Source organism: Aphelocoma coerulescens, chromosome 2 (genome assembly GCF_041296385.1).
Source record: "Aphelocoma coerulescens isolate FSJ_1873_10779 chromosome 2, UR_Acoe_1.0, whole genome shotgun sequence".
Classification (NCBI taxonomy): domain Eukaryota; kingdom Metazoa; phylum Chordata; class Aves; order Passeriformes; family Corvidae; genus Aphelocoma; species Aphelocoma coerulescens.
This window is the reverse complement of record NC_091015.1, coordinates 13336412-13349129: the sequence shown is the minus strand read 5'-3', so window position 1 is coordinate 13349129 and position 12718 is coordinate 13336412. Positions and strand designations below refer to the sequence as shown.

The 12718-nt window shown below is 38.6% G+C and overlaps 1 protein-coding gene across 9 annotated transcripts in view; it reads left to right on the top strand.

Annotated features, from left to right (window-relative positions):
- The window catches only part of CREM (cAMP responsive element modulator), a 36205-nt gene extending 26065 nt beyond the window's left edge, over positions 1-10140 (top strand). For 5 of the 9 annotated variants that reach the window (XM_069006474.1, XM_069006470.1, XM_069006473.1 and 2 more), the window contains 2 exons: positions 6806-6962; positions 8643-9212. In XM_069006474.1, the coding sequence (XP_068862575.1) occupies positions 6806-6962; positions 8643-8787 (302 nt within the window). In that variant the 3' untranslated portion in view covers positions 8788-9212. Of the gene's footprint in view, positions 1-2347; positions 2456-6805; positions 6963-8642 lie in introns of those variants that run through there. The other 4 variants (XM_069006471.1, XM_069006476.1, XM_069006478.1 and 1 more) reach the window with 3 other exon arrangements.
- The last annotated feature ends 2578 nt before the right edge of the window (positions 10141-12718 follow it).

The window sequence follows — 12718 nt, the reverse complement described above, 5'->3', positions numbered from 1 at the left end:
GAGCTTTGGGGTCAGGAGCAGAAAGAATAACTCCTTAGCTGCTTCCTAAAACTTTCCAAGTCTGTGAAGAAGCAGAGTGTTTGAGGATTTTACCTGGCAGCACTTCAGTCCTTGGAAATTCCATTTGGCTGACCTTCCTTTACAGACTCTCCATTACAGAACTGTTCTCTGACAGGGCTACTCAGTCTCAGCAATGGGCTCCACAAGATGGAATTGCCCATAAGTGTTGTGCCTGTGATGGAAACTTTCAAAATGGATTCAGAGACAGTTACTGAATAGCTTCTATATCATGTTTCTGGAAGCATCTAGATACTTTTAATTAAATTGATTTGTTCTCTGTCCATGCTGAGAGAAATTTATTTCCTGGAATTCTCTGTTCCTTTGGTTCAAAGTCCGGTGCTTAATGAGCCCTCATAGCTGTTAACACTGAAGAAAAATGCTACCTAACGTATACAGGGAGAAGTACAAAGCAAACAGTAAGCAAGCATGAACTTGGAGATGATGGGAAGATAAAAGGCTTCAGCTTACTCTACATGCTATTGATACTGGAAAATCTTTAAAAAAACATAAAAAAACCCTCTTTGAGATGTATAAAAATAGTGTGAAAGCACTTGAAGATGTTTACAGTAATACAATTGTATGTAGTCAGCAAACGTGAGTTAATCAGGATGGAGTGAGACAGTGGAATTAGTGGAATATACAAGTGTCTGAAATGTCCTTACTACAGGTCATCTTGCCTATGCTAAAAAGTTTGTAGGAATATAGGTTATGAAGATTTATCATTTATGTACATTTTGTAGTTGACTGAACACCTAATATTGTGATAGCACAGATAATAATAGAAAAAATAGTCTGCTTACTAATCTTACCACTTACATATATTTTTATAATAATTTTGAGTAGGCTGCATATGATTTTTTTTCTTAATCATAGAAGAAGAAAAGACTATAATAAATACCTGGAAAAAGAAAAGATCTGTTTCAGATTGTTTCAGAATCTTTCAGATAGCATATGTATTGATACTTTTTTCTAAAGTATTTGTTGATGAATCTCATGTAATAATAGATAAGATCACATAAACCATGTGCTTGATATTTCCTGATAACCTGTGGTGTGGAAAAATACTAGGATAAAAGTGCCAAAGGTGTTGGTCCAATTGAGTGTCATTGCATTTGCTACAAGTTTACATTTGTAGGTGGAATAAGAGGCAGTTGTAGTGTCTGGACAGTTTCCAAATACATTAAGGGTTAAGGATTGTTTTGCTAGCTGAAGAAGGAAGTGTTTGACTATTAGTGAAAATGAGTGTAGAAAAGTTACATAAAAAATCATTGTGTTGGGATCTATGTGTGTTTTCATTACATTGTTAGTGATATTTGAAATTTGTGGCTTGAATTTCTTGTGCTTTAGTTCTGATCTTCTGTATGTATGATCCTGAAGTGGTCCTGTAATCACAGAGCACTCCTTTTGCATTGATGCTTCCACGGCTGCCATCCAGCACAGTTTCACAGTTGATGAATTACCAGTCTGAATTTGTTTATTACAGACAGAGGACCTTAGAAGTTTGCTGTGCCCTGTGTACAGACCAATGCTTGGACTCTTGGTCTGAAAGTAATTTCATTTAAATTGATGTAAATAAGGAGCAACTCTCTTAGAGCTGTTTATTTTAATTTATATTTTAAAACTAATTCAACCAGATCTCTTGGACATATTTTGAAAAAGGAGGGAAGGAGGAAGAGGTTGCCCTTACCCAGAGTTACTGTTCTGCCTGTTACAGCTTCTGAAATCACTAGCATTAGGCTGACTTACTTTGTTGGAGTATTTCTTAATAATTTCTGAAGCTTTTAACTGAAATTAAATGAGTGGGTTGTGGGTTTCCCTGCAAAGCAAGGAGTTCTAGCCTTTCATTTACCTATTTTTTACAGCTTATTAAGTTTTCCTATCTTGCGTGTCTGTCCAGCAGAGTTCTCTGCCTTTTAGTGGAACTGTTCCAATGAAAACAGCTGCATGTTTAAAATTACCTTATTTTCTATCCAATCGTGACTTTATGATTTGGATTCATTCATGAATGCTAGAGCCACATTTTAATTTCTGTCAGTCAGTGCTGTGAATTTTCAGGTCTTTCTTAACAGCTTGCTTTGTGGTGAGTGCTTTCTGTAGCTTTATGAATAATTCAGGAAAAAAGAACAAAGCTAGGATTATAGCAATATGGAAGAGGGAAAAAAAAGCAGGTTTGCTGGAAAAGGAATTCTTTGGGCTGCAGTTTCAGTGAGCTGTTCCAGTGATGGAGCATATTAATGACAGTGGTAAGCAAGTGATGTCATTGTGATGTCAGTGCTCTTGCTTGTAATCCTGCACATGCTTGGTAGTTTAGAACAGTTCATGCTGTGCTCTGGTAGAGGAACAGCAGAATCGTGTGTGCAGAAGTTGATCATGGCTGTTACAGGAGATGAAACAGGTAAAAATTTTGTTAGCCTTTGACATGGTATTTTTGTATGTCTGTGCAGTGTTTAGTTAATATTTGTGACATTTTCTTTTGAACCTGTTGCTGTAATTCTTTCATCTCTCTAAAGTCATACAGATAGCTCCTAATTCTATCTACTTAGTGTAGGATTCCAGGGCAATTTTAACAGTTTCATTTGGGGGAAAAAACAAAAAATCACTGTTAGTGCATGAGTTCTTGCACAGATTGATTCAGATAACTAATCTTTATTATTTGATGCAGGATTTTGCTGAAAACAATCCACCACTCTACTTTTGCATTTCTCTTTATTGTGGTGATAGTTCGTATATATGTTACTATGTTTATAATTGCTTTTTGTTTTGTAAAATTGACAGCTGGCTTTGTTACTGAGCAATAAACACTACAAATTTGATAGCCATGGGCTTAAGCCCAGCTGTACAGAAATTGTTTCAGCAGTGCAAAAATCAACCCTATGCTTCCATTATTAAAAAAACACTGAATGGAAACAAATTTGAGGGCAATAATTGAAGTATTGTTACGCCTGCTTGTTTTCTCCTCCACTGTTAAAATGGTCTGTTCCTCAGCTAATTGAGTTCAAAAGGCTGACGTCATTAGATTTCCTGGAATCGTGTTGCAGTAGGGAACTGGAAAAGTTAAACTCCAAACAAGATACACATTGACGTCAGCTCCAAGTCATGCTGCGATTTAGTCAGTTCCTTTCTGCCTCGTCAATTGCCTCCGGCAGCTCGGTAACAGTAACTACTTCCCTGCCGGCTCCTACGTGCTGCTGCTCAGACCTGGCACACGTTGTTCCATTAATTCAGAGATAAATATCTTCTCCAGGTCGATGCTGTTAATGCTCAAAGAGATCATAAGTCATGTCTTGTGTAGCCAGTTCAGTGGTGAAGTTAAAAACCTTTTGATAATCAAGTCCCACCATTATGACTCACAGAGGGGGAGAACAGGCATGCAAATACATTGGGCATTTTTTTCTCCTGGATAGTCACTGAAAGAGCTCGAGTGCAGGGATGCTCTCTAGTGTTCAGCAAGTTACTTTTTCCAAGATGTGGTTGCTTTATAAATTTATTTTTTAAAAAACGCAGTTTGGTTTTTTTTCACTAGTTGTTTTTTTGGCTTCCTGTTAATAATTTTCTTTTTGTAAGTCTCAACTGAAAGCTTCAGGTCTTCAGTGACTTTTTACTCCCTTGCATTTTATGGAGTTAAAAAAAAAAAAAAAATTACCTGTGGCAATGTGTTAGGGAAAGGTACCACCTCCAGGTTTGTTGCTTTGTTAACTGGTCTCAGTTCTACTTCTGGTACCTTAGGAATTACATTAAACCTTTGTGAAGTGTCATTAGAAACAGCCACAGAAGTTTGTCAGTCTGGATGGGGTGTGTGTGACATTTGTCTCAGATGCTGAAATGGAAGGTATGCTTCACTGTAATATAAATACATAACTAGGCTTAAGATAACTTTGAAAAAAATTAAGTTTATCCCACTCTGTTTAAAGCCGTTTTGTCTTTCCAAAGGTATTTTTCTGGGGAAATCAGTTACATTGTAATTTCTTGAGATAATGTACAAAACATTTTTCAGTCTGAAATATTTTTTTGCAATGCTGTATCATAAAACAGAACATTACTGCACACCTAAAAGATACTTTGTCAATGCTATGCTATGCATTTTTCGTTTCTAAACAGTGGTGTCTGAATTTGCAAGGTCTGTACCACCAGAATGGTTATTTATCTGTGTTCCTGTGCTGGCAGGTTTATGAGTGAGACAACTGTCAGGCAGAGACTGCCACTACTGGGATCTGCTCAGATTAGTATACTTACCAGTGGTGTTTGCTGATCCCAGCTGAGATAGGGACTTGCTTTTGTTAAGTCTTGCTGCAGGTACATGATCACACTGAGTCCTCTTCACAAAAGCTGCAGTAAGTCCTGTTTGCTGGCATCTGAGTATAAATCAGACACAGACAACAAAGTAGTTGGTCTTGCCAGGCTGAGGTGATCTGGATTGTGGAGCTTTCCCCATGACTTGATCTACAAAATGGTTTGCTTGGATTTCTAGTTCTTTTTATCTAAGGCAACCTAAGATAACATCTCTTTTATACCTAGTGATGAGAGAGAAAAAGGTAGTTCTTACCATAGTCTATAAGATGTATGTAATGTGGCCAGCATAAAGTTGAGCCTGAAGAGTTCCTAAAATTCCATTTTTATAAATAGTGAGCTGAAGTATCATTCCATTGACATGACTGGGACTGCTAAGAAATGTGGAGAACTTAGAGGGTTAAGCAATTGCCCTGTAGATGTACAAGATGACCAAGCCCTGTGTTCATGGCAGCTGCCTGTCAGTGCTCACAGGGCTGTTCTGGGCTGATTTCTCCCTCCCTCCCACATCCCCAGGGGATTATCCAGGTCAGTTCACTGGTCCAGTTCATCTTGTAATTCCACAAACACTTTTACCCGCAGGACTGAGAGAGGGGGGAGGTGCACAGGGTTTAAGCTGATAATGATTTCAGGACATGGCTGTGGAATTGTAGTCTAAACACAACTCGATTCTGTTTTTTTGTTTTGAATTGGTGAAGCACTTGCATTAATATAGTAAGAATAGTATATTTTTATTAAGTTCAATTTTTCCCCCTATAGTTAACTGATGTTTCTTAACTGCTCAACCTGTCAGCCTCCTCAAGATGTTTCTGCTACATTTTATTTTTCCCAGTTGTCCTAGTTTCTGCTGGGATAGAGTTAATTTTCTTCCTATTAGCTGGTACAGTGCTGTGTTTTGGATTTAGGGCGAGAGAGATATTGATAGTACACTCGTGGTTTAGTTGTTGCTCAAAAGTATTTGCACTAAGTCAAGGACTTTCCAGCTTCTCATGCTCTTCCAGTGAGTTAGGGTGGGGATGCACACAATTTGCAAGGGATCACAGCCGGAGCAGCTGACCCCAGATAGCCAGAGGGATATTCCATACCATAAGGCATCATGCTCAGCATATAAATGGTAGGGAAAGCTGGCCTGGGGACTGCTGCTCAGGAACAAGCTGGGCATCAGTTGGTGAGTGGTGAGCAATTGTTTTTAACTTGCATCAGTTGTTTTTCTTGGGTTTATTTCTTTTGGTTATTTTCCTTTTCATTATATTTATTATTTTATTTTATTTCCATTATCAAACTGTTCTCATTTCAACCTATGAGTTTTCTTATCTCATCCTACTGGGGAGGGGTGTGGGTGGAGTGAACAAGTGGCTAAGTGGCGCTTAGTTGCAGGCTGGGGTTAAACTGTGACACATGTTTTTCCATTATTTGAATAATGCTTTAAAGAATTAAAGTATAAACTAAGTATAATATAATAGCCTCTGAAACATCAGCTATATTCAGCTGCTTTAATGACAAAATTTGAAGTTTTGTTCTATCATAATATAAAATATTCATGGAAAGGAATAGGTAAATACTTGCTTAGAATTTAAAGAGGAATATATTTTTTGTTTGCTTTTGTTTTCTGTCAGACAAGACACAAATACTTAGGACTTCCCCAGTGTTTTTAAGTTGAGGTACATCATGTAGGGACACATATGTTCGAAACAAAGAAATGTGAATCTGTCAGAAAGGTGCTGGTTTCAAGTCACATCAGCTCGGCATTTAGCTTGGGGAGAGCACAAAACTGCTAAGCTCAGGAGCTGAATCTGAACTTTTGCCCTCTGATTTACTGTGTGGCTACACCCCTTCCTGTGCAACCGCTGCTGCCTCCTCTTGCCTGTTAATGCTGCAGCATCCTATGTGTGGTCCTCTTGCCCAGGGAACAAATGTCTTTACATCCTGAGCGCTTATCTGTTCCTTTTTGCTGTAGCAACAGCAGCTCTCACTGGTTATCCAAGGGTTGCCAAACTGCTGTTGTAAGAGGAGGAGAGGCTGTAAAGCTGGTACTGTTGCTATCACAAGGAAGGAGGAGAAAGTTGTCTTGTGAAGCAAATTGAGTCCTGTACAGGGAGAACAGGGTAGCATATGAACCTCAGTGGCTGCAACAGCAGGACCCTCTTTTTGTGGGATTGTGCAAACAGGAAGTGTGAATGCTTGAACTGTTCCTCAGACAGCTTTCCACATGTCGTCTGAAGAGAGCCATGTGGAAACTTTCAGTCTGGCTGGCTAGTGGGGCCACATGCTAGAGCAATTCAGATATTTTACAGTGTGGAAATAAATGCTATTAAGATAAAAAGTACAGTTGTGCCATTATAGACCTGTGAAGTAATTTATGTATCCGGGATCCTGGGTAAATCATTTTCAGAAATCTGTTATTTTCAGATATACCTCTTTTTTGCCATAAATTTTAAAATATGTTTCTTTTATACAGCTGCCACTGGAGACATGCCAGCTTACCAGATTCGAACTCCCACTACTACCTTACCTCAGGGAGTGGTTATGGCAGCCTCGCCAGGGACTTTGCATAGCCCCCAGCAAATGGCAGAAGAGGCAACACGCAAGAGAGAGCTGAGACTTTTGAAAAATAGGTAAGACTATATAATAATTCATAGCCAGTGTTGCAAACCACCACCCCTCGAGCCCCCCTGAACATTATAATGAAGTTTTCTTCTTAAGGTCATGAGCACTGCCTGTAACTGATGAAGGGAAGGCAGGGTATTCTTTATCAGTCATCCCATGTCCTTCTAGTATAGAGTATTGGTCGTTAACTCTGAAAGGTTAGAGTTGACCTTATACCCATGGATTTTTAGTTTGAAAATATTAGGGTAATTCAGAAATCAGTATCAGACAATTTTTGTGATGCTCTAGAGTTATATTTTCTGTTGGATTTATTTCCCCTCCTCTCCCATTACTGACAGTAAAATGACCAGTAGGGGCTTTTCCATTTTAAAACATCCTAGCAAAGAATTGGTTAGGAAAATAGCTGAGGATCTCATTAGCAGCTGTCCATTAATGATGCTGTGAAGAGGACTTATTCAAAGATGGAATGATAATTGTAGACTTTCCTAAGTACTTGGCTACTGGGATGAGTTACTTTGCAGTGCCCCTGTCATTTTGTGAGGCATATTGTGTGAAGTTGCTGTATAGTTTTTAACTAGTTGTCATGGACTTGACTGAATGTTGTAAATGTCAGTCTTTCTCTGTGCATTCTTCTTGCTATTCTTACGGCAGTCTGTCTTTTTCAAATGTGTAGCCACCTCTATCATTGGCAGATTAATTGTAGAAATAGTCTGCTCTGCAGATCTCTAATACACTGCTTAACCGCTTGTCTTATGATTGAATTAATGGTATTGCTTTGCTCTCATGCCTGTCCTTTATCTTAAATTACTCATGAGGATCACTGCATTGTTGTGCCTCCCTTTTGTTTCTTCTCCAGTTTTAAAACTAGTGCTTATGATATAGCTCATAATTTGCTGGAATGTTAGCTTCTCACAATTTGACAGTTTATCATATTCCAAGGTACTAAAGGAGGACTCCCAATACTCCTAATATTTCTTCTGGAATTGAATACTTGTTTAGTCACATACTTCTGAAAACACTACCCAAAGTGTTTAGCTCCAATATAAGAGACTTCTGAGCAGAACTACAAGGATGGCTTCGGGCTATTATTTGCTAGCAACAAAAACCACAGACTCGTGTGGCTGAAATGTGCTCAGGCAGCCAGTTCTAAAATGCTAATAAATTGTATTTGTTTGGACTTAAAATGTACTGTGCATTGTTACAATGTTTCTATCTTAATGTATGCTTGGCACCTAGTTTTTTATCTGAAGAGAGTAGTGTTTGCATTTCTGAAAGTATATTCTCTGGGTTTGGTTTTAAGATTTTGATGGCAGAAAACAATGCTCCCAATAAACACACAAAATAAAATGTGACTGGAAGAAGAAATGCTGCTTTCCCTCCTAATGTTTAGTACAATTCAAGTCAATAACACTATCATTTACTCTCTGTTTTTCTCAGTTCTTCTGTGTATTGGTTCCATCTTTGTATTTGGTGATGTTGAATGTGTTTCAAGTTCTAGTTATTTTGGATTATATTTTAACTGTGTTACTGCTTTTGGCTGTTATCCGATGCTCTGTTTGTGCAATCCAGCAGTTGGTGGTGGTTGTTGTTCTTATTGTGGAACCACAGGGATTGTAGGTAATTGCATTTATCCAGTCTTTGCCATATTGTGGCTGTTCCTGTAGTCATTTGCCTTGTATTGGTTCCAGGGAAGCTGCCAGAGAATGTCGCAGAAAGAAGAAGGAATATGTCAAATGTCTTGAAAATCGTGTGGCTGTGCTTGAAAACCAAAACAAGACTCTCATTGAGGAACTCAAGGCCCTCAAAGATCTTTATTGTCATAAAGCAGAATAACTGTCTTTCATTTGGACCTCCTTTATTATGAACTTTAATCAAGGCATGAGAGGAAGCAATTCTACAGATTGCCATATGAACTTGAGAAAGAGACACTTGAGGCCCTTGTGGAACCCAGTTTTGCTTAGTGTTTTCAGACTGATTTGGGAGATATTCCAAAATTTGGAATTCTGTCATAGTCTCCATACTCTGCTGAGCTTTCTAATGGCATGCAAATGGCTTTTTTGTTTGCACTTTTTACTTCTGCTTTTTGCAGGGAAGCTGCTAAAGAATGTCGACGTCGGAAGAAAGAATACATAAAATGTCTGGAGAGTCGTGTTGCAGTGCTAGAAGTTCAGAACAAGAAACTTATACAGGAGCTTGAAACCCTAAAAGACATTTGCTCTTCCAAAACAGATTAGTAAAAATATTTATTATACTGTGAACTAAGATATGTCCAGTTGCTTTGTAAGACAATACATAGCCAACATGGCTTACGGCTTTCTCTTTGTGTCATTTATAATATATTCCTACTCCTAACATTCCTGAATGCTTTCCTGCTTTTTGTCAATTCATAGCTCTAATTTCAGGTTTTTCATGCACCATCCCTCTGTCTCCCAAGGAGCCAAATGTTAAAAAATATAACAAAGTAAAAAAGCGCATAATTTCTAAGAGCCGTTTCTTTGCCATATATTTACATACTACTTTTTGTTACTGAGTGTCCTGCACATTCAAAATATTTTGCAATTGTTTTAGATGAATCATAAAGATAATGCATCCAGTAATACAAGAAAATCAAACAACCCAAGGTATCTCAGGAAAGAGTTTATAAAAGAATGTTATGATTATATGTATGTACTAGCATACTAGTCTACAGATGATTTTATGGCATATTTTTATATTAGTTGCTTTGTGGAAAAAAGTATTGTATTGCTGTCACTGAGTGCCATGGTTAAAGATAGTTTTTAATAGAACCATGTTGTTTAACCTGTGTAGTGTCTGGTTTCCTTTTAAAACCTGGTCGAGATGCTTTAAAATCCATGAGTATCTGAAGAAAGACAAAGGGAAAAAGCACACGTAAGCTCATGACATGATGCTAAGTATATTGTAAATACCTGTAAGAAGCTCTCTGTTATATGGCTGCTATTTACTTAAATTTTCTGTAGTCTGCAGAATATCTTATTCATTGGAGGTCTATTTTAAATTTTCATCCTGAATACTTCATATTCTAGATCCTGTACACCTGTGGGCAGTTGCCTGTAGTGAAGATTGATGGTGCAGTTCTTTTCCACAATTTCAGCAAACTACAGAGTGGTGGTCAAGGTGTCCTAAAGAAGGAAGCTTTCCAATAAACAGTAACTATTTGCTGATTCACTGGGTTCTGGAGTAGACTATAGATGAGAGCTGAAGATTTTTAAAATAAACCCATGTTTAAACCAGATTACAGCTCTTGTAAATGCAGTATGTGCCAACTTTCCATTGTGCTTTGAAAAAACTAGTGTATATGGAAAGTTGCTTCTGGGTACTTTTTAAATTCAGGAGTGATCTAATTGTTGGGCAGTACAGTCTATGAGCAGAGTGTTGGGGAGCTTTGCTGGAACTAATAGCATCACTGCCTTACTGATGTGGTAGGAAGAAAGGCCTGGTTCCTACTTAAATGGCTTTACTGAGGGGGGGTGTGTGTGTGTGGAAGGAGAGGAGGGATGGAATCATACTGAAGTCATTGAGACTTCCTAATTTAATGTAAACTGAATTTGCATTTAACCCTCTTCACTCTGACCGAGCTGGGGGGGTTGGTTTATGTATATATTTTTTTCTTTTTTCCTAAATTACTTGAAATATACAGGATAATTTTCTTGAATATTTTGAAAATCCCACTAGGTACCTAAATGAAACCATTTATAAGAAGAGATACTCTCTCTCACTTCCTGCAGCCACATCAGTTGATTTAAGGAGGAAACAAGATGCCTTCTGGCCTCGAAGGCTCTGCTGCAGGTTTGGAACAAAAATAAACATTGAAATACCTTCTTCACTGTGAAAATACATCTGAAGTGCTAAGGTCAGCAGAAGTCAAAGGTTCTGTTCAGGTTGGACAGGATGAATGCAATCTACAGGTCCATGTTGCAGCCTCTGTAGTGCAACAACTAAGTTGCTTGTTGTGGCTCTGTCACTAAAGTCTCTTTTGTGTTACAGGTAGGCATTGCTCCTGACTCGCAAGGGATTTGGAAACTTAAATAAAAAGAAACTTGTGTGTGTGGTAGATACCTCTCCAGTAGAAAGCCCCCTTTATCTTCACAATAGTAGATGGTACTAGCTGTAGTTAGAAATTTGATCGGAGGAATCCTTGTCTATCCCACATGTGTGTAGTATTTATACTCATTTCTTTACTAGTAGAATCATAGAATGGTTTGGGTTGGAAGGAATCTTGAAGATCATCTAGTTCCAAACGCCCGTGCCATGGGCAGGGATGCCACCCGCTATTGAATCATGTTGCTTAGAGCTCCATCCAGGCTGGCCTTGAATGCTTCCAGAGATGGGGCAACCACATCTTCACTGAGCAATTTGTTGGGTGCTAACTGCTGAGTAAAGAATTTATTCCTAATATTTAGTGTGAATCTCTCCTCTTTTCTTTATAACCATTGCCCCTTGTCCTATCATTGTTTACCTATGTAAAAAGTTCTCTCCTTCTTTCCTGTAAGCCCTCCTGTAAGTAGTGAAAGGCTCAGTGAGGTCTCCCTGGAGTTGTCTTTTCTCCAGGATGAGCAAGCCCAGCCATCTCAGGCTGTTTCCATAGGAGAGGTGCTTCTGCCCTGTGATTACGTTTGTGGCTCTCCACCAAATCTGCTCTAACAGGTCCATGGCTTGCCTGTGCTGGGGGCCCCAGAGCTGGATGCAGCACTGCAGGTGGGGTCTTACCAGAGCAGAGTAGAGGGGCAGAATCCTCTACCTCACCTTGCTGCCCACCCTGCTTTAGATGCAGCCCAGGATGCACTTGGCCTTTGGAGCAGCAAACACACACTGAAGCAGAGTGATGGATGTGGTACAGGAAAAAGGCCTTCTCGACCCAGTAGTATTCTTAACATAGAAATATCAAGTGAATCTGAGTTGGTTTATTACAAGAGAATTTGAGCACTGCCCAAGCTTTGATTTGTTAGAGCCAAGAATTTTGTATTTTCATTATCAGGAAAAAAGGCCAAAATAATTGTGTTTTTTTCCTTCCTGTTAGAAAACTGCATTTCTATGGTACGAAACTCCTTTCTTGCTGAAACCACACAACTGCAAATTTCTTTTAAGATAGATATATAGAGGACTGGCCTTTAAGGGAAAGTGTACACAGGACTGCATGGATTTTTAAATTTTTTTTTCGAAATAGATTTTCATGTAGCTCAGGTAAAATAGTCTCTTGTAAAATGTCTTCAGCTTCCTAGAGTTGTGGGCGATGAGGAATGTAATAGTCAGCTTCCTCTTAAGGTACAGCTTTGAGTCATAGCTGTTTCCTTCTTAAGCAGATGTGCAAAGAGAAATCTCTGTAGACTATTCAGACTGACCTCTCTTGACTCTCTAAAACAGCCCCAGCTGTTTCAGCCAGTGAAAAAAGGGATTAAAATAAGTGTATTGTGTGAGTACGTGTGGATTTAGTTTCTTTGGGAGGACTTTTTGGTTGTTATTCCCATAGATTTTGCTGTTTGCAGGAATAATTACAGATTTATTTTTTGGCTGCACTGATACAGTCCTGAGGAGTGTAAGTTTTCTCCTGCTTGGTTTTCTTTCTGTTCTTATCAAACATAATTACTGATCTGTACTGGTACCCTGCAGACATCAGTGTAATAGCTAATTTCAGTGTGATCTTTTTCTGAATGAAGTATCACTTCAAAGAAAACAAAGGGGTCTGCTCAGCTTCTGGTTTGGATTGACTCATTTTGCACAGAGTTTTTTCCTGTTTCATCCCCTG